This window comes from Camelus bactrianus, chromosome X (genome assembly GCF_048773025.1).
Source record: "Camelus bactrianus isolate YW-2024 breed Bactrian camel chromosome X, ASM4877302v1, whole genome shotgun sequence".
Classification (NCBI taxonomy): Eukaryota; Metazoa; Chordata; class Mammalia; order Artiodactyla; family Camelidae; genus Camelus; species Camelus bactrianus.
In genome coordinates, this window is record NC_133575.1 from 1,427,244 (window position 1) to 1,448,978 (window position 21,735).

Below are 21,735 nucleotides of genomic sequence, written 5' to 3' on the forward strand. Positions count from 1 at the left end.
ATCACAGGTCCCGGAGGGCTATGCGGCGGCATGTCCAGCCCTGCAGCCAGCAGCCCGGGTTTGCGGAGGGGAGGAGGGGACCAGAGGGCCAGCCAGGATCGTGATCCCAGCCCAACAGGACCTCCGGCCGTGTGCCCGGCGGGGCTCCCACAAGACGGCTGTGGTGGGGTGGTGGACGTGCCTGCCAGAGGCACGCGAGGAAAAGCAGGAGCTGCCTTCCCCACGCCTGGGGCAAGGCTGCAGCCACGAGAGCTCAAAAGCAGGTGGCCAAGGGCCTCCCCACCCCGTACAAGTAGAGCCCGAAGGCCCAGCCACGTGTCTGCAAGACGTGCGAGGCACACAGCAGCTAGTGTTTCCAGGCGGAGGTACAAACCCGGTGCCGTCAGCCAGAGCAGCTGTGAGGCAACCAAGTCTGTGTCTTAATATGGGACGATTTGTAGGATGAGGACCCACAGGGCTGCACATTTCCAAGGAAAAGAATTCTAGTTATTTGTCCAGGATTGGTCCAGGCTGCACCCAGCACGGCCTTCACGGGTCAATCAAGCCCCACATCCGAGGACAAGGGGCCACGGAAACATCCTTTGCCCCTTGGCTGAAAACACATTTAAACCCTTGATCTAAAAGATGTCTCTCTCTCACACACACACACACACACACACACACACACACACACACACACACACACACACACAGTGGAATATTACTCAGCCATAAAAAAGGATGAAATCATGCCATTTGCAGCAACATGGATGGACTTGGAGATTATCAGACTAAGTGAAGTCAGTCAGACAGAAAAAGACAAATATTCTATGGTATCACTTATATGTGGAATCTAAAAAAAATGATGCAAATGAACTTATTTACAAAACAGACTCACAGACAAAAAACAAACTGACCAGAGGGAGATAGGAAGGGATAAATTGGGAGTTCGAGATTTGCAGGTACAAACTACTATAAATAAAATAGATAAACAACTAGTTGATACTGGGTCGCACAGGGAACTACATTCAGTATAGTGACCTATAATGAAAAATAATCTGAAAAGGAATACATGTTATGTGTACGCATGACCGCAAGACGGTGCTGTGCACCAGAAATGGACACAACCTTGTAAACTGACTAGACTTCAATGAAATAATGAATAAAAATAAAAATACACCCCCCAATCTATCATTCCCTGCAGCTGGTTTTCCCTTTCCTTCTTGGGGCTGCTATGAAAAGTTAACATGAGGCCCCGCTGCAGAAGAGGAGGAAAAAACCAGCTCAGAATGATGACCTTATAGCAAGATGTGAGCATGACACACAGTGTTTTGAGGAAGCAGAGAAAGATGAGTTTAACAGCAAGATCTAAGCACAAAACACATGCACGCACACAGAGGATTTTGAGGAAGCAGGTGCTGGGCAGACCCAGATAAGAGACGGCCGTAACGGTCAGTGTCTTTACGAGAAATCCTGGACGACACCAAATCCGAGTCACTTATCGAGCCGTCCCACTTAACATCCGGTGGGGAACCCTCTGGAAGTGGCGGGTTATCACGACTGAAATCTGGCCCATTTATTTAAACTCAGAAATGTTTCTGGAGAAGATTAAATGTTTGAACCCGCCTCCCCTTCCCCCCTGGGAACAGAGGCAAACCATAATATGCAGTAAGAAAAATAGGACAGGACGCTGACCATGGGGTCTGGCTGTCTCTGGGGTACTGTGTCTTCTTAAGTGGAAGGGTGGGGAGTGGGGGGGGGCACAGGAAAGGATGGAAAAAACCCCAGGTACCCGCATGCTATACCCCGGTTCGTGTTCTCCGCTTAGAAAGGCTCAGGTTAGGGGGCGGGTGTAGCTCAGTGGGAGAGCGCATGCTGAGCATCCACGAGGTCCTGGGTTCAATCCCCAGTGCCGCCACTTCAAAAGTAAATAAATAAACCTAATTACCTCCCCCACCAAAAGAAATTTTTTTAATAAAAAAATAAACTACCAGTTGATTAAAAAAAAAAAAGAAAAGAAAGGCTCGGGTTTATAAAACCGACCTCCTTGTCACTGAGCGCAGGCCCAACGGAAGGCCAGCCCAGGGAAGGAAAGTGGTGGCTTGATACGTGGCTTTATTCCCCATAAAGACATTCTGATGCAAAAAGACTCACAAATGCATCACAGCCCTGGATCCCCAAAGACCCTGAAACAAAGCACAGTGAACTTACTTATTCTCCACGGCCTGGAAAAGGTTCTTTAAGCAAACAAACAGACCAAGGAGGGAAAAGAAAAACCACTTTTCCTCCTGGTCAGCTTCCGGCCAGGGCCGGCGTCACTGACACACGCCAGCTACACAGGTAAATGAGAAGCCGGCTTACTTCTGGGGTTTCTGGGACGAGAGTCAAACTCGAAAGCACGGAATAAGAAAAAAATACAGGCCGGGAGGAGAGCCGGCAACCTGACGAGGGCTTTGGAAAACCAGCAGGGGAAAGGCAGAGGCTGCTGGCGAGAGGGACACACGTTTCATGAGTTACAGAAGGCCAAGATTTTAGGAAATAAGTCTGCGGGGGCCGGATGGAAGCAGCAGAATACAGCCCAGGCAGGCGGGAGGTACGTCTCTGGGGCTGATCTTCCAGCCTGGGAGCAGAGTGGGGACACCTTACAGAGCCGGGACCTGCGACTCCTTCCAGCCGCCCTGCTCCTGAGACTCAGACCTGAGTTGGTCTCCTGAGACAGCAATGCCATCTCTTTCCTTCCAAGAAAAAGGGCAGGTGAAGCTGACACTTTATTTCAGAAAAACATCATCCACGGCTGGGAACATCAGGGTACAATTTCTCCACGGGAAGTCACCAGCCAGGAACACAGAGAAATTCCGTCCTTAAGCCTCAGGGTGCTGGGGTCCCCGCAAAAGACTGCCAGTGGTTGAGAAGGGTCTTTGGAAACGGCACACCTCCCAACGCTGTCTTAAGGTAGGATCAGAGACGTGGGCTGTGCCTCTTAAGAACGACCAGCTAGCTTCAAAAAAAAAAAAAAAAAAGAAAGGAAAAAAAGTGGTTCTTTCAAAAATCTTAGTGCCTTCCTGTCTCCCCAAATGGCTGAAGCCACCACAAGGACCCCCAAAGATAAAATTACCTCTGGTAATATTTTTAAACTGACAGCCCACATGGTATTGAGTTTAAAAGAGAGAATTTTCAAGTACCCTTTCCGGGAAGCAAATCTAAATCACCCCTCCAAAGCTAGGCGGGGTCACGGCAGGGTTCTCGGTGTTTAAGAGCAGGCTTTCCAAGGCAGGGACGGGGCCTCCTTCTGTAGTCTCGTCCCAGGAAAAGAGACTCTGGGGAAACCCAAAGTTTTAGCACCAGCCCCACATGCACACAAACCACCTCCAGACCCACGTGCTCTGGGGCTTGCAAGGACCATGAATTCGGGCAAGGCGAGGGGAAAAAAAAAACTCATTAACGGCGGAAAATTCAACACACCCCACACCTCTTTTCTGCTTTTTTATAAGCGGTTGCATTGCACCCTCCATTTTAACATCTCCCACCCAACATAAAACCAGTCTCTCTTGGAAACAGGGTACAGTGTCTCCCCAGCTGCCCAGAGGCAAGGTTCCCAGTGATATTATAATGTAAACGTGCGCACCGGTACCCACAGGTCGCTCACATCCAGCGAGAGGGCTTGTGTGCAGGAGACAGAAGGAGGTTGATCTCATCTGCAGAAGTTTTGATGTTTTTCTCCGATTTAAACCCAAACCCTCCCTGGCAGAGAAAGCGAATGCTGGGGTAAGGGGATGATGTAGGAAATAAAGCATCCGACGTGGACTTAGGCATCTGGAATCCTACGAGCCAACATTTACAGCTTCTCCAAGTCACGTCTTTCCCTTTGGCAGGGATGCGAGCCCCGCCCCCGCGAGGAAGCACGCCCCATGTCCCCACCGCAAAGCCGGCTCTCTCTTGCTCCCTGTGTTTCGGGTCGCGGCGGACATCAGAGCCCCGGCCAGGGCCCCCGCACCACCCCCCGCCCGCGGCGCGCCGGCTACACGAAGCCGCCGTCCCGGACGCCCAGGTAGCCGGCGTGGCCCGCGTCCCCCAGCGCGCAGCCCTGCTCGTGGTCCAGGCCCCACTCGCCCTCGTCCTCGTCCTCCAGCTCGGCGCCGGCGCCGGCGCGCGCGTTCTCGTACAGGAAGACCTGCTCGTCCACGTGCGCGGGGGCCAGGCGGTTGCGCTTGGCGAGGACCACGTTGGCCGCCGAGCCGAAGAGGCGCTCGGGGCAGACGCGCGTGGCCGCCACGCACCAGTACCTCTGCAGCACCTTGGGGAGCACGGGGAACAGGGCCAGGCGGTCCGACCACCACTTGAGCGGGTCCTCGCCGAGGCCCAGCACCTTCTGGGACTTGAAGTTGCTCAGCTCCTCCACCACCTGCGCGTGCCACTCCTCCTGGTCCTCCACGCCCCCCGTCGGGCAGAAGATCTCCGCCAACATGTTGTTAATGACGCTGGCGGGCGCCGGCGTGGGCGACAGCGCCCGCTTCTTGGCCGGCGGCTCGTCGGGCACAGCGTACACCTTGTCCTCAGCGGGCCGGCAGGCGCCCTCCTTCAGCTTCTCCAGGAGCCCCTTGGCCTCCTCCACCACCCGGTTCTCCACCTGCTGGCGCTCGAAGGCAGACAGGAAGGGCAGCCTCTTGTAGCGCGGGTCCAGGAAGGTGGCCACGTTGAGGAACATGTCGATCTCGGGCGTCTCCTGGTAGGTCCTGGCCAGCTCCTTGGCGATCACCTCCTTGGCCATGCTGATCTCCTTGGAGTCGGTCTCCTTGACGTTCAGCGTGGTGTTGAGCAGCATGTGCAGGAGGGGCTTCACCATGCTGATGCTGGGGTACCTGGAGGCCGAGAGCATCTCGGCCACCTGCTGGAAGGGCTGCAGGAGGTCCACCAGCCCCTCGATGGTGGCCCACTCGGCGGCCTCCAGCATCAGGTGGTGGTTGTTGCTGTCCTCCAGCAGGACGCCGGCCACGGCGAACTGCTGCTCCTTGAGGCGCTGTAGCATGGCCAGCGTGCTGCCCCAGCCGGGCACGCGGTTGCTGACCAGCATGCAGGGCGCGGCGCGCTGCTGCGTCTGCTTCTGGTAGAGCATGTACATGGCCACGGTGGACTGCTGGAAGTACTCCACCAGCCGGCGGCAGCGCGCCAGCAGCGCGCCCAGCTTGGGCAGCTGGAAGGCCTGCTGGATGCCAGCGTCGAACGTGTGCCCGAGGCAGGGCATCTGCACCGCAATGTCCAGCAGCGAGCAGGCCTTGGCCACGTCCTTCCCGCCGTCCGTGGTGGCCCCGAACACCTTGGAGCTGACGCCCCACTCGATGAAGGTCTCGTACAGGACGCGGGTGATGGTCTCCGCCGCGTTGTCCTCGGGCACCTCGAAGGTCTTCAGGCAGCGGGAGCCCACGGACAGGCAGTGGGGGGCGCCGCCGCCGCCGCCGAGGAAGTGAGCGGCCAGCGTCACATAGGTGCGGTTCTGGCTCTCGCTGCGCCACAGGTCGGTGGAGATGCCGCAGCACGCGGCGTCCGCCAGCTCCTTGAGCACCGCGTCGCGCACGGCGCCGTAGCGCTCGGGGATGGCCTTGCTGCAGAAGAACTTCCTGCTGGGCAGCTCGTAGCGCGGCTCGGCCGTCCGCAGCAGCACCTTGAAGGTGGGCTCATCCACGATGGACGCGGGGTAGAGCCCCTCGCAGATCAGGCCCATGACGGCGGCCGTCAGCTCCTGCTGCCTCTTGCCCTCGTGGCCGTGCGCCCCCTTGGCGGCCGCCAGCGGGTCCTGCGCGCCCGGCGGGTGCGGCGCAGCGGCCGCCGCCTCGGGCTTGAGCTTGGAGAAGGCGGTGGCGAAGGCCTCGCGCATCTGCTCCGTGTTGCTCTTGACGAACTCACAGAACTCGTCGGGGTGGTTCTTCTCCAGGTGGTAGGAGAGGTTGGACGTGTTGCCGGAGTAGGCGATCTGCGCCATGCAGATGCGGCAATAGATCTTCTTCCACTGCAGGATGCAGCCATCGGCGTTCGTGTCGAAGCCGAAGTACCGCCACACCTTGCTCTTGGCCCGCGGGTGCGCCACGAGCTTCAGGTCGCTCTGCGAGCTGTCCAGGCTCTTGCCCTCCATCGCGCCGCCGCCCGGGCCTGCCCGCCCGGCCTCCGCTCATTCGGGGCGACCTGCTAAGAAGCAGCGAGACAAACACAGCGTGAGACCGGAGCCGGGCTCGGGGGGGTAGGGCGCGGGGGGCCCGGGCGGCGCTGCTGCGGGCCCGAGGGCGCGCGGACAGAAGGGGCCCCGCGGCCGCTGCGCGCGTGCGCACGGGGCTGCTGCGAAGCAGACGGGAGAGTCGGCCACGTGAGCGCGCTCCTCCATGCAGGCGCCGCCAGTCTGAAGACATGCATCCTTGGTTCTGGTTTCTTGGAAGATCCTGGACTCCTCACGACAGCTCTCTGCCCCGCCTCAGCGGTTCTGAATTCTGTTCTAGGAGATCCATCAGCCCGGCACCAACCAAGCGGGCTCGTTTCCCAGGGGGAAGCCATGCGCCCAAGGGCCCCCACCCCCAGCCCAAGAAGACCCACCGCCCCAACTTAGACCCCCTGTGTGTGTCACCCACCGCCCACCACAACTTGCTTCTCAAATCAGAGAAGCAAATACAGGGTCTTAATTTGGTGCGAGCAATCATTCTGTTGGCAGAGAGGCATTAAATAAAATTTTTCAAATTTTCTTTTAAAGTGATGCCTTTCTGAACACGATGAGATATCACCTTACCCCTGTCAGAACGGTTTTCATTGAAAATTTTCATCAAAAAGAACACAAATAACAAATGTTGGCCAGGGTGTGGAGGAAAGGGAACCCTCCTACGCTGCTGGAGGGAATGTAAATTGGTGCAGCCACTGTGGAAAAGTGTGGAGATTCCTTTAAAAATTTAAAACAAACTACCACACGACCCAGCAATCCCACTCTTGGGTACATCTTGGAAAAAGCAAAAAAAAACCCTCTAACTTGAAAAGACACGTGCACCCCAGTGTTCACAGCAGCACTATTTACAATAGCCAAGACATGGAAACAGCCTAAATGTCCATTCACAGATGACTGGATATAGAAGATGTGGTATATTTACACAATGGAATATTACTCAGCCATAAAAAAGAATGAAGTCATGCCATTTGCAGCAGCATGGATAGACCTAGAGATGATCATACTAAGTGAAGTAAGCCAGAAAGAGAAAGACAAATATCACATGATATCACTTACATGTGCAATGTGAAATATGATGCAAATGAATATATTTAAAAAGCAGAAATAGACTCACATAGGAAAGAAACATGGTTACCAAAGGGGAAGAGGGGGTAAGATGGGGGAGGGGGTTAAGAGGAACAAACTACTATGTATAAAATAAATAAGCTATAAGGATGTATTATGCAGCACACAGGACAGAGTCAATATTTTATAATAACTATAAATGGACCATAACCTTTAAAACTTGTGACTCATTACGTTGTACATGTGAAACTTACACAATATTGTACATCAACTATCCTTCAGTAAAAATAAAAAGACGCCTTTTTGAACTGTGGGTGCATGCGGGATCAGGAACCGGGTTGGGACAATAATGGATTTCCCCTTCCCTACAACTTCTCCAAAAGCCCACCGTGGACCCTCACACCTGGGCGCAGAAACACCCATTAGCTGCGAACGCACACAAGAATCCCCAGGCTCTCAGCGGGGAAGTCTGCACAGTCTAAGGGCCAGCCCCCCGGCTTCCCACTGTCGGCGACGTCCACCCGTCTGGTCTCTTGAAGCTGCCACTCAGGGCAGCTGAGTCTTCTTAAAAAGTGTCTATCTGCTCCTCACAGACACAGAACACCAATTTATGGTTATGAAAGGGGAAACAGAGTGGGAGAGAAACAAATTAGGGGTATGGAATGAACAGATGGTGATACATAAAATAGATAATCAACCAGGATTTGCTGTGTAGCACGGGAAACTATATTCAGTATCTTGGAATAACCTGTAGTGGAAAGTAATCTGAAAAAAATACATAGAAATAAATAACTGAGTCACTTTGCTGTACACCTGAAACTAACACAATAGGGTAAATCAACTATATGTCAATTTTTTTTTAATTTTTTTTTTAATTAAAAGAAAAATGGTGTCTGTTAAGTCTGCAAGCTTCCCAGTACAGCACTCAGGGGGTTAAACCACAAACTGTAGCAACCAGATAGTTTCTGAGTAGGGAGAGTATGTTCAGAGCCAAAACTTAGTAACTAGAATGGGTTGCAAAGCACCCCCTCCCAAAATTCATGGTCCTCCCAGGATTGTATTTGGAAACAAGGTCTTTGCAGAAGTGATGACGTGAAGGGTCTGAGAGGAGGTCCTCCTGGAGGAGGTGGCCCTGCATCCAAGGACAGTGTCCTCATAAGACAAGGACAGACACAGACACACAGGAGCAGCCACGTGGAGATGGAAGCAGAGACGGGAGGGAGGGAGCCACCAGCCCAGGGACGCCTGGAGCCCCCAGAAGCTGGAAGACACAGGTAGGACCCTCCCCTGGTGCCTCCGGAGGGAGCGCGGCCCTGGGACAACTTGACCTCAGACATCTGCTCTCTAGGACTAGGGGGAGGATGGATGCCTGTAGTTTTAAGTACATTGTTTCAGCCGCCCCAGCACTCTGAGGACGAAGACAAAACTCTTCGAAGATACTGACTGTTCACATCACCCCCAGTGATGAGCAGGAGTCTCTGAATGTCCCCAGGTCCTCATTGACAGTCAGGCCCTGCCATGCTGGCTTGAGGTCAACAACACCTGCCTGGGGCTTTCTGGGGAGAGGTCACCATGGGGCTGATTTACAGCACATGTTGTGGGAGGTGGGGGCAGAAGGATGCAGTGCTGTGACCAACGCATCTCCATGACGGGGGCAGGGGGATGGCAGGATACAACACAGCCAGGACTTCCAGAAAGGAGAATCCCCAATACGAGACTTCAGCCAAATGAGGACGGGACACCTGGATGTGGCCAAGGCACTCAACGAAAGTGACAATAACGTTGCAGCGGGCACCACTCCTGAGCTCTGGGATGTGAGCCGTTCCAGCAGGTACCACACCTGGGATCTGGATTTTGAGTGTCCGTCCTACATGGCAACACGATTCAGGTTTTCTTTAATCAGATCTTCCTATTCACTCTGATGATGGTGATGAATTCTTGTTGGCACTTGGCAGGAGGTCCTGGTGCAAACATTTGCACACACAAAGCATCCTCAAAAAAGAGGCTTCTTAAGGAGGACCTGCCTGCATGGCCTCCATCAACTCCTTCAGGCCAGAGAGTGATGTCAGAACCCCCAGGAACCCCTCCCCCAGAAAGGAGGCCACACACAGTAGGGCGGTTCTGAAAGGATACGTTTAAGGCAGCTGGGCAGAGCCGCCGGCCACTGTCTTCAGGGCCCGGTGCACAGAGAGCTCTCTGTCCATCAAGGGTCAGGAATCAAGGTTTTGCCCCAGCAGCCTCCCTCCCCGAAGGGGACCACTGCCAAGACGCTGCCGGGGCCCCGGGGAGATCCTGCCTTTCCGCACATCGGGGAGACCGGCCAGATCTTTGTCTGCTACAACCAACACAGGGAACGTTGCCACAGATGCAGGGAGAAACAGCAGCGTGAAGGCCTGCCTCCACTTTGCAGTAGCATTTTTAGGGGAAATTTCTGCACGGTATGAGAACTGCCCTCTGAAAGACACATATTAGATTTTTGTCTCCAAGACTCACTGACGCATGAGAGAAATTTAACCTGTCAGAGGCAATCACAAAAGCCCAGAGAATCTGGACATCAGACCGTCTCCCGGCAGTCCTTCCTTGCTCACACGCTGTCTCTATCAAGTCATGGCTAGTCTGCCGCGATCCTGTCTTTTGATAACGCATCTTAAGAACCAGCACTGTTCAGGAGAGCGTTGCTTTTTTAGCATCTTCCTCCCCCTCTTCCATGTGAACTCACGCTCTCAGTTGATAAAACCAGACAACGCACAAATTCCAAAGTTCTCAGGAAAAAAAAAAAAACCCACCTACTCCCTACCTGAACCAGGTCTGTTACACTGGTTTCAGTTTAGCTCCACGCCCAGGGCAAAGTTCAATGTCTCCTCCTCAAAAGTCCATTCCACTTACAAGTGAATTTTTATAAATGGGTCAAAAAGCACAGGGGGAAAAAAAAAAAACAAAAAGCCACAATCCTGGTCAGACGCTCTTTCCTTTTTTCATCCCAGTCTCTCCAGGGCACACAGGGGTGCTTCCCAGGGGCCACTGGGGACCATGCCCGGAGTGTGGAAACGTAAGCAGACCTTAGGCTACGTGTCTCTCTCCTCGCACCACACAGTAAGGAGATTGGCCAAGAGGTAACAGTGCAACAGAGCAGGGCCCCGTGGGGTCCCCCCTGGTACAAACCCTTTCCCGTTTCTTGTTAGTGGGACAGAGACTTCCTTCAGCCTCCTGGACCTTCCCTGAGCTCCAAAGGACAGAGTCAAAACAGTAGCTAATCAGGGAAGGGCGGGAATGCAGAGAACAAGGGAACAACCTTCAAGAAACAAGAGTGCAGCCTTGGGGAGGCACATCCAGAACAATGCGTCCGAGTTCTCCTGAAGGAACTGAGGCCCCCGCCCAGGTGGAGGATGGCGCCTTCAGGCTGAGCCCAGGATTCCTGGAGCCCCGTCCTGGTGCCTCCCCACCGGCCCATCAGAAGACAAGTCACACCCCTGCAGCCCCCACCCCACATTTTGCCTATTAGAAATGTCTCCCCTCAAACCATGGGGAGTTTGGGGCTTTTAAGCAAGAGCCACCCCTTCCCCTGGCGGGGTCCTGCCATAAACCTTTCTCGGCTGCAAACTCCGACATTTCCATTTGTTACCCTCACAAACTTTGGCTCCACCACCACCACCGTACTCACTTCCCTGCACATTTTGTTTCGGAAAATGGTTATTTTTCACCTAAAAGATGAAATGTCATTTATGCTCCGAGAGCCTAGAGTTAGTCTCATGCCCTGTAAATCAGGGCAGAGAGAAACACTGCGGTTTCCCCGCGTTAAGGGCTCGGCACCCCAATATGGAGAGACACAGCTCCCCTACACCCACCGGCACCCCGGAAGTCCCCAGTCAGTCAGTGAGAAGGACGCCCACGGGTCCTGACACCGGGGAGGTCGCGAAGGCCCGAGAAACAAGTGGCCACTGAGCGGAACGCCCTCCCCCCCAGGCCTCCGGGCGCCCCGCAGCCGCCCGGCCCCCGAGCGCGCCCCGCGCGTCCCCTCCGGGAAGGCCGGCCGACCTGGCCCGGCGCTGGCGGCCGGTGTCTCGGGCGCCCCCTCGGCCCTGTGGGCGGAACCGAGCTGGGCGGGGGCTCGCGGGCCCCGGGGACCCCCGGGAGGGCGGCGGGGAGGGGCGGGGGCGCGGCCCGGGCGCACCAGCCCCGGCGCGCCCGCCTGGGCCCTGCTTCCGGGGGCGCCGCCCGCCGCCGGGGTCAAGGGCACGCGGGGCCCTGCCGCGCCCCCCCCATGCCCCGGGGGGGTCCCCCCGAGCGAGGGGCGCGCCCCTGGCCCCGTGCCACCGCCGCCTCCGCCGCCGCGGGCCCCCCGCCCGGCCGCGCGCCCCGACCCCCGCCCGCCCCCGGCCGCTGACCTGGCTCCGCGAAGCCCCCGAGGCAGCGGCGCAGCAGCTGCGCCAGGACCACCGCCGCGCCCACCGCGTAGACCCGCAGGGCCGCCCGCGCCGCAGACAAAGCCGACATGGCTGCCCGGCCGCCGCTTCCGCGCCGCCCGCGGGACTCGGCGCCCGGCCGGACGGCGGAAACGCGCCCGCGCCGGCCCGCCCCCCGCGCCCGCGCGCCGCCCGGCCGGCCCCGCCCCGCGCGCCCCGCCCCGCCCCGCGCGCCCCACTCCGCCCCGCGCCGATCCCCGCCCGGGCCCGGGCCCACGGGGACCGTGCGCCCCACCCCAGCCGCGGGCCCCAGGGACCCCCGCCCGGACCGTGCGCCCCCAACCCGAACCGCGGACCCTAGGGACCCCAGCCCCGAACATGCACCCCCAACCCGAACCGCGGATCCCCGCCCGGAGCTCAGACCCCAAACCATGAACACACATCCGAACTGTAGACCCCCTACTCTGATCATGGACCTCAAGCCAGACTCTGAACCCCCTACCCAGACCCCAGGACCCACCCCCAACCCAGACCCTGGGACCCCTTCCTAAACCACAGACCCCCAGAGACAGCTCCCCAGACCCCAGAACCACCACCAGGACCATGCACCCCACCCAGATGCCCACCTATGCCACAGACCCCTGTTCAGGCCCCAGGACCCCCATCTGGGCTGCAGACCCCTGCCTGTGACTCTACCCTGAACCCCACCCGGAGTGCAGACCTCAAAAGCCCCCCTGGACCACGAATTCCCCATTCAGAACATGGGCTCCTGCCTGGCTGTGGGACCCCTGCTCAGACCCCAGTACCCCACCCAGACTTCAGAACCCAGCCCACTCAGCCAGGACCATGAATCCCACCCAGCTTCCTAACTGGGCCATGGAATCCCCACCCAGACTTCCACCAGACCCCCCAGAGACCCCTGTGGGGACCTCCACCAGACTCCCACTAGAGCCACTGACTCCCATCCATGTCACAGCTTGGACCCCATACCCCACATCTCCCCACACTTCCCCCCAACCCAGACCCCTACCCAGAACCTTACAGAAACAGTAAACCTGGCAGCCCCAGACCCCACAAGGACGTTAATACCCATCAGGACCCTGGACCCCCATCCACATCTTCCTAACTCTGACACTCACATGGCCCCAGGCTAGCACCCCTCATACGCACACCAGCAGAGAACCCCACCCCAACCCCTGCCAAGGCCAAGGACCAAGGATCTACATGCCAGCCCCACCAGGCCCCCTGCTCCTGCTAGGAACCAGGATCCCACACTCCACAGCCCTCTGGAACCCTGACCCCAACCTGGACCCTGGGCTTCCCCCCACCTCCATAGAAGTGAGCCCACTGGACCTGACTTGGGGGACACCCCCAGCGTGCAGGCTGCACCCTCCACTCAGGCCACCTGGCGTGGGCTCCTGTGTGGATCTAAGGTGCTCAGATACAGACCTGCTTGGTGCAGCTCAAGGCTGGGCTGGGAAGGGTCCTTCTGGCCTGTGCCCATGAGGAAACAGTGGCCAGGAAGCCTTCCCAGGATCTCCTGCAAGAGCTTGGTATCCAGCTGTCCTGCTTGGCACGGTGCACCCAGGGGTGCCAGGCTTGCTCAGGTGCGCCCAGCAAAGAGCCTCGGGGAAAGTCACAATAGCTATCATCCTTCTCCCCACCCTAAAGGACCTCCCGCGAGAGCCCCTGGTGTGTGGGGTGTCTGCATCAAAAAGAAGCAGGTGGAGACCAGGCAGCAATGGGGGTGTGGACCTGTCCCTGGGTGTTTGTTCTGAAAGAAGCACCTTGCAAAAAAAGAGGGGTGGGCGGTGACAACATGTTATCCCCGGAGCACAGCAATTCTAGCGGACGCCTCCTCCCTCTTGGCCAACCTCCCCCACGCACCTGTGTTTTAATGTGTTTTCTGGAGCTGTGAATGCAGGTGCTCAGGGCTTCACCAGGTAACTTCCATTCATGGTCCCCAAATCACAGAGCCTGGAATTCATTAAAAAGTGAATGCTCTTTTCCATATGCACTTTTTTTGCTTTGTTTCTAATTTTTTGTTTTTTGTTTTTTCATGGAGGGACCAGAGGTTGAGCCCAGGACCTTGTGCTCGCTCCACCATGGAGCTATACCCTCCCCGCCATATGCATTTGGTTTCTCTTCCACCTGTAATAAATCGGCCGCCCCTCCCCGTAGCAGCCAAAAACAACGCCGATGCATGACGTCACTGCCCTGTAGGTGAGAAGTCCTGCCTGTTGACTCTACGGGGTCTCCTGCTCAAGGTCTGACAAGGTACCATCAAGACGTGTACCCACTGGGTCCCTATGGCAATGATCTGCAAGTGCCTGTCCGCAAGCTCATTTAGGCTTCGGCAGAAGCTAGTTCTTTCCGGGTGTAGAGGTGAAGCCCCCACTTCTATGCTGGAGGTCAGTGCAGGGGGTTGTGGGAGGGGACCTCTCAGCTCCTAGAAGCCTCTGTCTGGTCCGAGCAGGTGTCCCCTAAATCCCGCAGTCATCACTCCTCCATTTCCCCCTTCTGCCACATCTCTCTCGCTCCAGCTGGACAAAGCTCTCTGTTTTTTGAGGGCTCGTGGGATTAGAATGGGCCCACCAGGTTAATCCAGGATCACCTCCCTATTTTAAGGTCCATACCTTAATTACATCTGTAGCATCTGTTGTGCTGTATCCAGTCCACGGGGATTCCAGTGTGGGCATCTTTGAGAGTTCTCTTTGGCCTGCTCCAGCATGGTTGATAAATTCCTGCATCTTTAAGGATTTCACAACTCCACTACTGAAGGGAGTTTCACCTGTACTGGAAGAGGCAGGGCGGCTCCAGGGGGGACAGGACAGTCTCCCTGGAAAAGAAAGTCAGACAGAATGGGGCCCCCTAGTGGAGGCTAGGGAAGCAGGGTGAGAGCAGCCAACTGGTTGACCCAAAGCCAACAACCTCATCAGGTGCCCTCCAGACAGTGCAAGGGGCTCAGGTTAATCCTCAGGGCTCCGTTTAACTTATTTTTTAAAATCAGGGAGAAAAAGAATACAATGATTGGAAGCAACCAAAATGTCCATCAGCAGGTGACTGGATAAAGAAGTTGTGGTATATTTAAACAGTGGAATACTACTCAGCCATCAAAAAGCATGTTCGTTCATTACAAGTATATTTTCCTTTTGATCTGGAAAGCTTTAACGTTCATACCTGCTGTTTCCAGCATCAGGGTCATCAGCGGTGAGTGGATATGGTTTTATTTCACTTGATTTTAGATTATATTTTCCTACTTCTTCATGTGTATCGTTTGTGTGTTTGTGTGTGAGAGAGATGGACATTGTGGTCAGTGTGTTGTACAGACTCTGTGCTCAGTTACATTTCTCTGAAGAGTCCAGCAAGCTGTTAACTTGGCTAGATGTCAACTCTAAACCCCGCCTTCCCTGCAGGGGGCAACCTTACTACCTCTCTTGTCAGCTAGTGAATCTGCAGAGATGGTAGCTTCCCCCAGATGATCGGACTGAGGGTGGTCCTCAGCAGAAACACTGCAGAGATACCAAACTTTCACAGTGCGGTGCCTCGTTTTTCCAAAGAGTTCCTTATCCCGGGTTTCTGCCTGTTCTGAGGAGTCATTCAGCGGTGCCTTCAGATAGGTTTTACTTTAAGCAGTTCCACCCAGAGTTCCTGTTGGTCATCAGCAAGCTGTTCAGCCCCGTGGAAGCTGCCTTGCAGTTGCTGCAAGTTGGAATTGCATACTTAAGAGAAACTTCCTGCAGTCAGGTTGCTCAGATGAGAACTTTGCTTTTCGGGAATTGAGTCTCAGAAGTTTTCTCTCTTGGAAACACATTCCATGGCATTTTAAAAATTTTTTAAGTGTTTTTTTTTTAATTGCAGTACCGTCGGTTTACAATGCTGGTGCCAGGCATCATGTTTCACTCATACATACAAATACACTTCTTTTCATGTTCTTTTTCATTCTAGGTGACTACAAGATATTGAATATAGTTCCCTGTGCTCTACAGTAGGACCTTGCTGTTTATGTATTTTATGTATAGTAGTTGGTATCTGCAAATCTCTAACTTCCAGTTTATCCTTTCACACCCTCTGTCCCCCATTCTGGTAACCATAAATTCGTTTTCTATGTGTGTAAGTCTGTTTCGGTTTTGTAACTGAGTTTATTTGTGTCATTTTTTTTTTTAGATTCCACATATGAGTGACATCATCCAGTGCATTTTATAATATAACTTTGCTGCGTGTATGGTGACACCTTTGAGATAAAATGAACAGGGGAAATTCTATAATTATATATTGTTATTATAGAGAAGTGTACTCATTGTTAAAGAATCTTGTGGTTCATAGTACATGTTTTCCCCACCCGTGCTACAAAGGAGCATGTCCACCCACTTCTTAAATGAGGACATTGAATCAGAGAAGTGTTCTACCACTTAAAAAGCAAATTACCCTCTCCTTAAGAAGTGTGGGCTGCATGGAGCACCTTCCTGGTGGTGCAGGACGGAGAACATGGGGAAGGTGGACCTTCCTGGAGGAGAAATCTGATAAACACATGGCGGACAAGCCATCACGGTCGACCTCACCTTTGACAAGTCATGTTCATAGTAATCACCCCAATAGGATATAATGAGACACAGACTGTCCCTCTGTGGTCTTCCTCCCCCAAAATCCACCCCATCCAACCATGAGAAAACGCCCAGACACATCCCAGTAAGAGGGACGTCCTACAAAATCCCTGCCCGGCGCCCTCCCAAACTATCCAGGTCATCCCAAACCAGGCAAGTCGGAGAAACTTGTCCCAGCCCACAGAAGCCCCCAAAAGATGTGAAGATTAAATGTCATGGGGGATCCTGGATGGGGTCTTGGGGTAGAAAAAGTTCATTTGAGGAAATGTGCGTTAACTATGAACCAGTCGATAATAACAAATCGATGTTGGTTCATTCATGGTAACAAACATGCCATGCTAATGCAACATGTTAGTGAAAGGGGAAACTTTATAACGCCTACAAGACCTCATTGGACTCTCTTTGCAAATTTTCCGTCAATCTGAAAGTATTCTAAAAAAAAAAAAAAAAGCTAGTTTATATACATAGTAAAAAAAAAATAAATCAATCAAAGTACAGGTCTATTAAAGAATCAGCATTACGGTGCAGGGAATTGCCATCAATATCTTGTGCAACATAGAGAAATGAAATGAGGAAAAAGTATATGGAAAAGAATGTATATGTGTGTGTGTGTGTGTGTGTGTAAGAATCACTTTGCTGTATGCTGGAAGCCAACACAACACTGTAAGTCAACTCAACTTCAGTTAAAAAAAATAAAAGATTCAGCACCGTAAATTCAAGTTCCTCTGGATGACGCAGAGATGAAACACACCTTACAGCATCTTCTTGCCTCCTGCTCCCTCCGTGCTCGGGAATCTGTAAGATCAGAGCAGAGGTCAGCCCTCCTGAGTGGTCCCCCCTGGGCCGACGGTCCTCCCACGTGACTGATGCACCCACCAGGGGATGACTTCGTCCAAGGAGACCCGGACGCCGACATGATAGACACACTCTTCTTTTATGCAACTTAAGAACGTGCCGGGTTGATTTTGCCTTCAGAACCCCTGACGCCTTCGGCTTCCTGCAACCTGGCCCCTCGCACGGGGCAGATGGATTCCTGTGAAGCAAGCTGGTATTATTTCCCGCGGAACACCCAGGGTTCAAAATATCACCTCCTCCCAATACCCTTCTGCAAAAAAATGCATGCAGTGAGACTAACAGTGATGCAATATCTCAGCCAAGCGTGCACAGAGAATCTGCATATGGTCTGTCCTTGGGGACCTCGGTTTTGTCCCCCTGTCCCCAAAACGGGAGGTAACAATACTGCCTAACTGTGGAGTTGGAAGAATTCCATCACAGGATGACTTAAAATATTTATCGTAACGTCTGCACACAGTCAGGGCTCAAGAGATAGCAAATGCAATTTTTAAAACCTGTCAATGGTTGGCTTTAAACATCCAACTGCTCCTGCATTTCCTCCATAAGGAAATGTTGACTCCAGCACGTTTACAGGCCTCCTGCATGCACGTCTGAGTGACTCATCGATTATAGGGGATTTTTGCCGGTGGACCGATCTTGCTTTCTGGTCGTGCTCAGAAGGAGTGGGTTGGCATTTGGCTCTGGGGCAAGAGGAAAGGGCGTCTGTTTGAGAAGGAGGGTGTAGCGGGGAAGAGGTGATGGACACACGGGTCGGAGGAAACTCGTAGTAATGGACTGTTCACAGGGGTGTAGCGGGGGCTGCGGGAAGCCCCTGGGGGGACTGGTGACCAGGCGAGCCCACCAGACCCAGAAAAGACAGCTAAGTAGGAGAGGTCACCAGACAGGAGCCGGGGTCTTGGGTAGGAGGAGAAAGCCCGTGTGTGCTGACAGCATCAGTGGGGAGGCACGCACTGCTCCCCACAACCTTGGCTGAACCCCAACGGCAGCCAGGAGGCCAGGGAGGCCTAGGATGTGGTCCATGCGAGCCAGTCCCCTCCCCCGCAACCCCGATGGGCCGAGCAGGGCGGAGAAACACAGCAAGTGGGTCTGGGGGAGCAGACGGGGGAACACGTGTTGGAGAAAGGTGACCGTGCACACCGAGGGAAGGGATTGGTCATGCTCTCGCGTCGTTTAAGCACTTGAAGATGGAAGAAACGAGGGAAGGAGGGAAGGAAGGAAAGGAGGGTGATTTAATAAGAGCCCGGGAAAGGTATGCATTTAGTCATCCAACAGCATCCCTTTCTAATTAAATTCAGCAAAAGCGTTAAGACGGTTCATCTCCATTTATCTCGAAGGGCAGACGGAGAACCAGTTACCGGCACGTCTGCTTTTCCCCCGTTGTGAGCCTCAGCTTCGGTCGCTCGTGCGCTGGTTCCCACGGGTGCACAGTGAAGTTGACCAGCTCTCTGGGGGCACCACCACTGTGGGGAGGGGGAGGTTTCCAGTCGGGTGCCCCGTCTGGCGTCGCAGAAAACCAGTGACTCACCCTCCAGCCTGTGACAGAAACCAAGTAGTCCAAACCAAGCTATGTTTTCTTGACTTACTTCACACAGGTGTAGGAAGGTTCAGCAAATACCCCGGTCCATAGACATTGCTTTTTTTTTTTTACGTATATACTTAAGCCGGCTTCTCTCCTAAAACATATCTAATGATTGTTAAGCAATTGAGAAGATGTGTTGGCAGCCAACACGGTTTCCACTTCTCAGATTACCCTGAGATCCATGGGGACAGGGTAGGGAGAGTGCCTCTGGGTGACATCAGAGGCCCCTGGAGAGGATTAATGGATTAATCCTTTGTCTGTGTCCCACAGGACAGAGACCTAACGCCACTCACAGCTATTTAAAATAATGACAACAAAGTGCAGTGCGCAGATTGTCAAAGGCATTTGGAGGAGCATGATGCTTGAAATCCCAGGATACGTGGCACTGAGGATCACTGCCCTTTTAAATTCATCCATCCACCCATCCATCCACCCGCCCACCCATCCATCCGTCCATCCATCCAGGCTGTCTCAGTGCCAGAAGGACCAGGAATTTCGCTGCCCCCCCCCAGGACCCCCGTGAGCAGAGGAAAGCACATTTGTTCTAGACGCCACGGACTTCAGTTGACTCAAACAATGTCATCGTTTTTAGAAAGATTAGCTGGCATCCGTTCTCAAAGCATTTGTCCAAATACATTTTTAGAAAGCAAGCGTTTGTCCTCTTTGGATGATTACATTAAGAAGAGAAAAAAAAAAAAAACACTTGGGGTGGGGGAGGGTAGAGCGCAGTGGTAGAGTGTGTGCTTAGCAGGCACCAGGTCCTGGGCTCAATCCCCAGTCCCTCCATTAAAATAAATAAACAAACCTAATTACCTCCCCCACCAAAAAAACCAAAAAATAAACCAACAAAAAAGAAAAACAACTTGAGAACAGATAGGAAGGGTGGTTACGCAATAGTGTAAAAGTAATTCATCGTATGGAATTGCACACTTAAAAATGGTTAAAATTGGGTGGGGGAAGGGTATAGCTCAGTGGTGGAGTGTGTGCTTAGCGTGCACGAGGTCCTGGGTTCAATCCCCAGTCCCTCCATTAAAGATAAATAAATAAAAACCTAATTACGTTCTCTTCAAAAATTAAAAAAAATTGATTAGAATGGTAAATGTCATTGTTCATATTGGTGTATATATTTATAATATTTATATATGTTATCACAGTAAAATTGGTTGTTTGTCAGTAGGCGTTATTATTATGCAGTTCCTAAATTTTCTTTTTTATTGACCGGATATCATTCTTTTTATTGAGTTGAGTTACAGAGTTGATTTGCAATATTATGTTAGTTTCAGGTGTACACACAATAAAAGTTTAAAAGTGTACGTCATTCCAAGTGAAGTAAGCCACAAAGAGAAAAAAAAAATACCATATGATGTCACTCATACGTGGAATCGAAAAAAAAAAAGAAGACAAATGAACTTAAATATAAAACAGAAACAGACTCACAGACAAAGAAAACAAACTTGTGGTTGCCAGGAGGGAGGGGCGTGGGAAGGGACAGACTGGGAGTTCGAGATTTGCAGATACTGACAGGTATATATAGCATAGATAAACAAGTTCGTACTGTACAGCACACGGAAATATATTCAAGGTCTTGTAGTAGCCCACAGAGAAAAAGAATGTGAAAATGAATATATGCATGCTCATGTATGACTGAAGCACTGTGCTGTGCACCAGAAATTGACACAGCATTGTAAACCGACTATAACTCAATAAAATTTTTAAAAATAAAAAATAAAATGTCAAAAAAAATATATATATATATATTGCATTTCAACATTCCTTATCTCCCCTCCAAAGGGGCAAAAAAAGCCAATAGAATGTGTGCAGTCACCACCCCCCCGCCCCGCCACACACACACACACACACACACACACACACACACACACACACACTCAAGGAGCAAACAATTGTCTGTATGTTTTGAATTACAGGTTTGTTTTCCCTCAGACGTCCTCATGCGAGTCAAGAGTGCCGTCACCTTTTCTGGAAGCATCGCACCGTCAAAGGGCTGCGGTTCCCAACGTGGCCACGAGAAGAGGAACCCGCACCTCAGTTCCCAGTGTGGTGTCAGGTATCAGGCTGGAGGCTGAGCTGTTTTTCCTGAGGCAGCGAAGTCACAGAAGGATTTTCATTTGTTGATGTGTTTATATATAGCTTCTGTCCTACTTTCTTCCGAAACGGCCGAGGCACTGATAGCCGAAAATAACACCTGGGCCATTTAAAACAAAACAAAAAAAAGAAGTGCTTCCCGAGTGTGCAATGCCTCTGCAGCCGGAGTATTTGCAGGTTCCGTGGACGGAGTGGGGCAGCACGTCCCAGACGATGTAGGTTATTTAGTCTCTTTTTATATCCTACCTGACACCCACGCCTGGTCCACTTTCCAGGGCTTATTTTCCAAGGCAATGGCTTTCCTTTCCAAAAGTTCCTCTAGACAGCACTGTTTACAACAGGCAAGACGTGGACGCAACCTAAATATCCGTGGACAGACGACTGGATAAAAATGTGGTGTATTTACACCATGGAATAGTACTCAGCCATAAAAAAGAATGAAATAATGCCATTTGCAACCACATGGATGGACCAGGAGATCATCATTCTAAGTGAAGTAAGCCAGACAAAGAAAGAAAAATACCATATGATAGCACTCATATGTGGAAGCTAAAAAAAAAGGACACAAATGAACTTATTGACAAAACAGAAACAGACTCACAAACACAGAAAACAAACTTATGGTGTCCAAAGGGGAAATCAGGGGACGGGAACATTGGGAGTTTGGGATTTGGAGGTATACATGGCTATATATAAAATAAATAACAGGGACCTGCTGTATGACACAGGGAACCATATTCAAATTCTTATAATAGTCTGTGATGGGAAAGAATTTGAAAAAGAATATATGCATATATATATAAATATATAAGAGTATACATATAAAACTGAATCACTTTGCTGTCCACTTGAAACTAACACAACATTGTAAATCAACTCTGCTTCGATTAAAAATAAATTTTAATTAAAAAAAAAACAGAAGCAGACTCACAGACATAGAAAACAAAT

At 52.5% G+C, this 21,735-nt stretch overlaps 2 protein-coding genes and 1 long non-coding RNA gene across 5 annotated transcripts in view; all 3 read right to left on the bottom strand.

The window, feature by feature from the left end:
- The window catches only part of DHRSX (dehydrogenase/reductase X-linked), a 157,313-nt gene extending 145,551 nt beyond the window's left edge, over positions 1-11,762 (bottom strand). For both annotated transcript variants that reach the window (XR_012504727.1, XM_074359345.1), the window contains exon 1: positions 11,629-11,762. Coding sequence is in view for 1 of the 2 variants with exons in the window: in XM_074359345.1 (XP_074215446.1) it covers positions 11,629-11,737 (109 nt within the window). In the remaining variant the exon portion in view is untranslated. The remainder of the gene's footprint in view (positions 1-11,628) is intronic.
- ZBED1 (zinc finger BED-type containing 1) lies at positions 3,450-11,769 on the bottom strand. Of its 2 annotated transcripts, none has more exons than XM_074359343.1 (2): positions 11,629-11,769; positions 3,450-6,159 (listed from the first exon to the last, which is right to left on the bottom strand). In XM_074359343.1, the coding sequence occupies exon 2, from the start codon at positions 6,104-6,106 to the stop codon at positions 3,998-4,000; it is 2,109 nt and encodes a 702-aa protein (XP_074215444.1). In that variant the 5' UTR covers positions 6,107-6,159; positions 11,629-11,769; the 3' UTR covers positions 3,450-3,997. The 2 variants fall into 2 exon arrangements, with proteins under 2 accessions (XP_074215444.1, XP_074215445.1); XM_074359344.1 differs by having other exon boundaries at positions 3,450-6,156; positions 11,629-11,766.
- A 2,995-nt stretch (positions 11,770-14,764) lies between these two features.
- Positions 14,765-20,792, bottom strand: LOC141576365 (uncharacterized). The gene is made up of 4 exons (XR_012504728.1): positions 20,657-20,792; positions 18,461-18,638; positions 17,127-17,283; positions 14,765-17,045 (listed from the first exon to the last, which is right to left on the bottom strand). It is a non-coding gene; the product is annotated as an uncharacterized LOC141576365 (long non-coding RNA).
- Between the last annotated feature and the right edge of the window lie 943 nt (positions 20,793-21,735).

Bases quoted from the DNA above. Each gene is read 5' to 3' on its own strand.
- ZBED1 (XM_074359343.1), bottom strand. From the start codon at position 6,106: ATGGAGGGCAAGAGCCTGGACAGCTCGCAGAGCGACCTGAAGCTCGTG.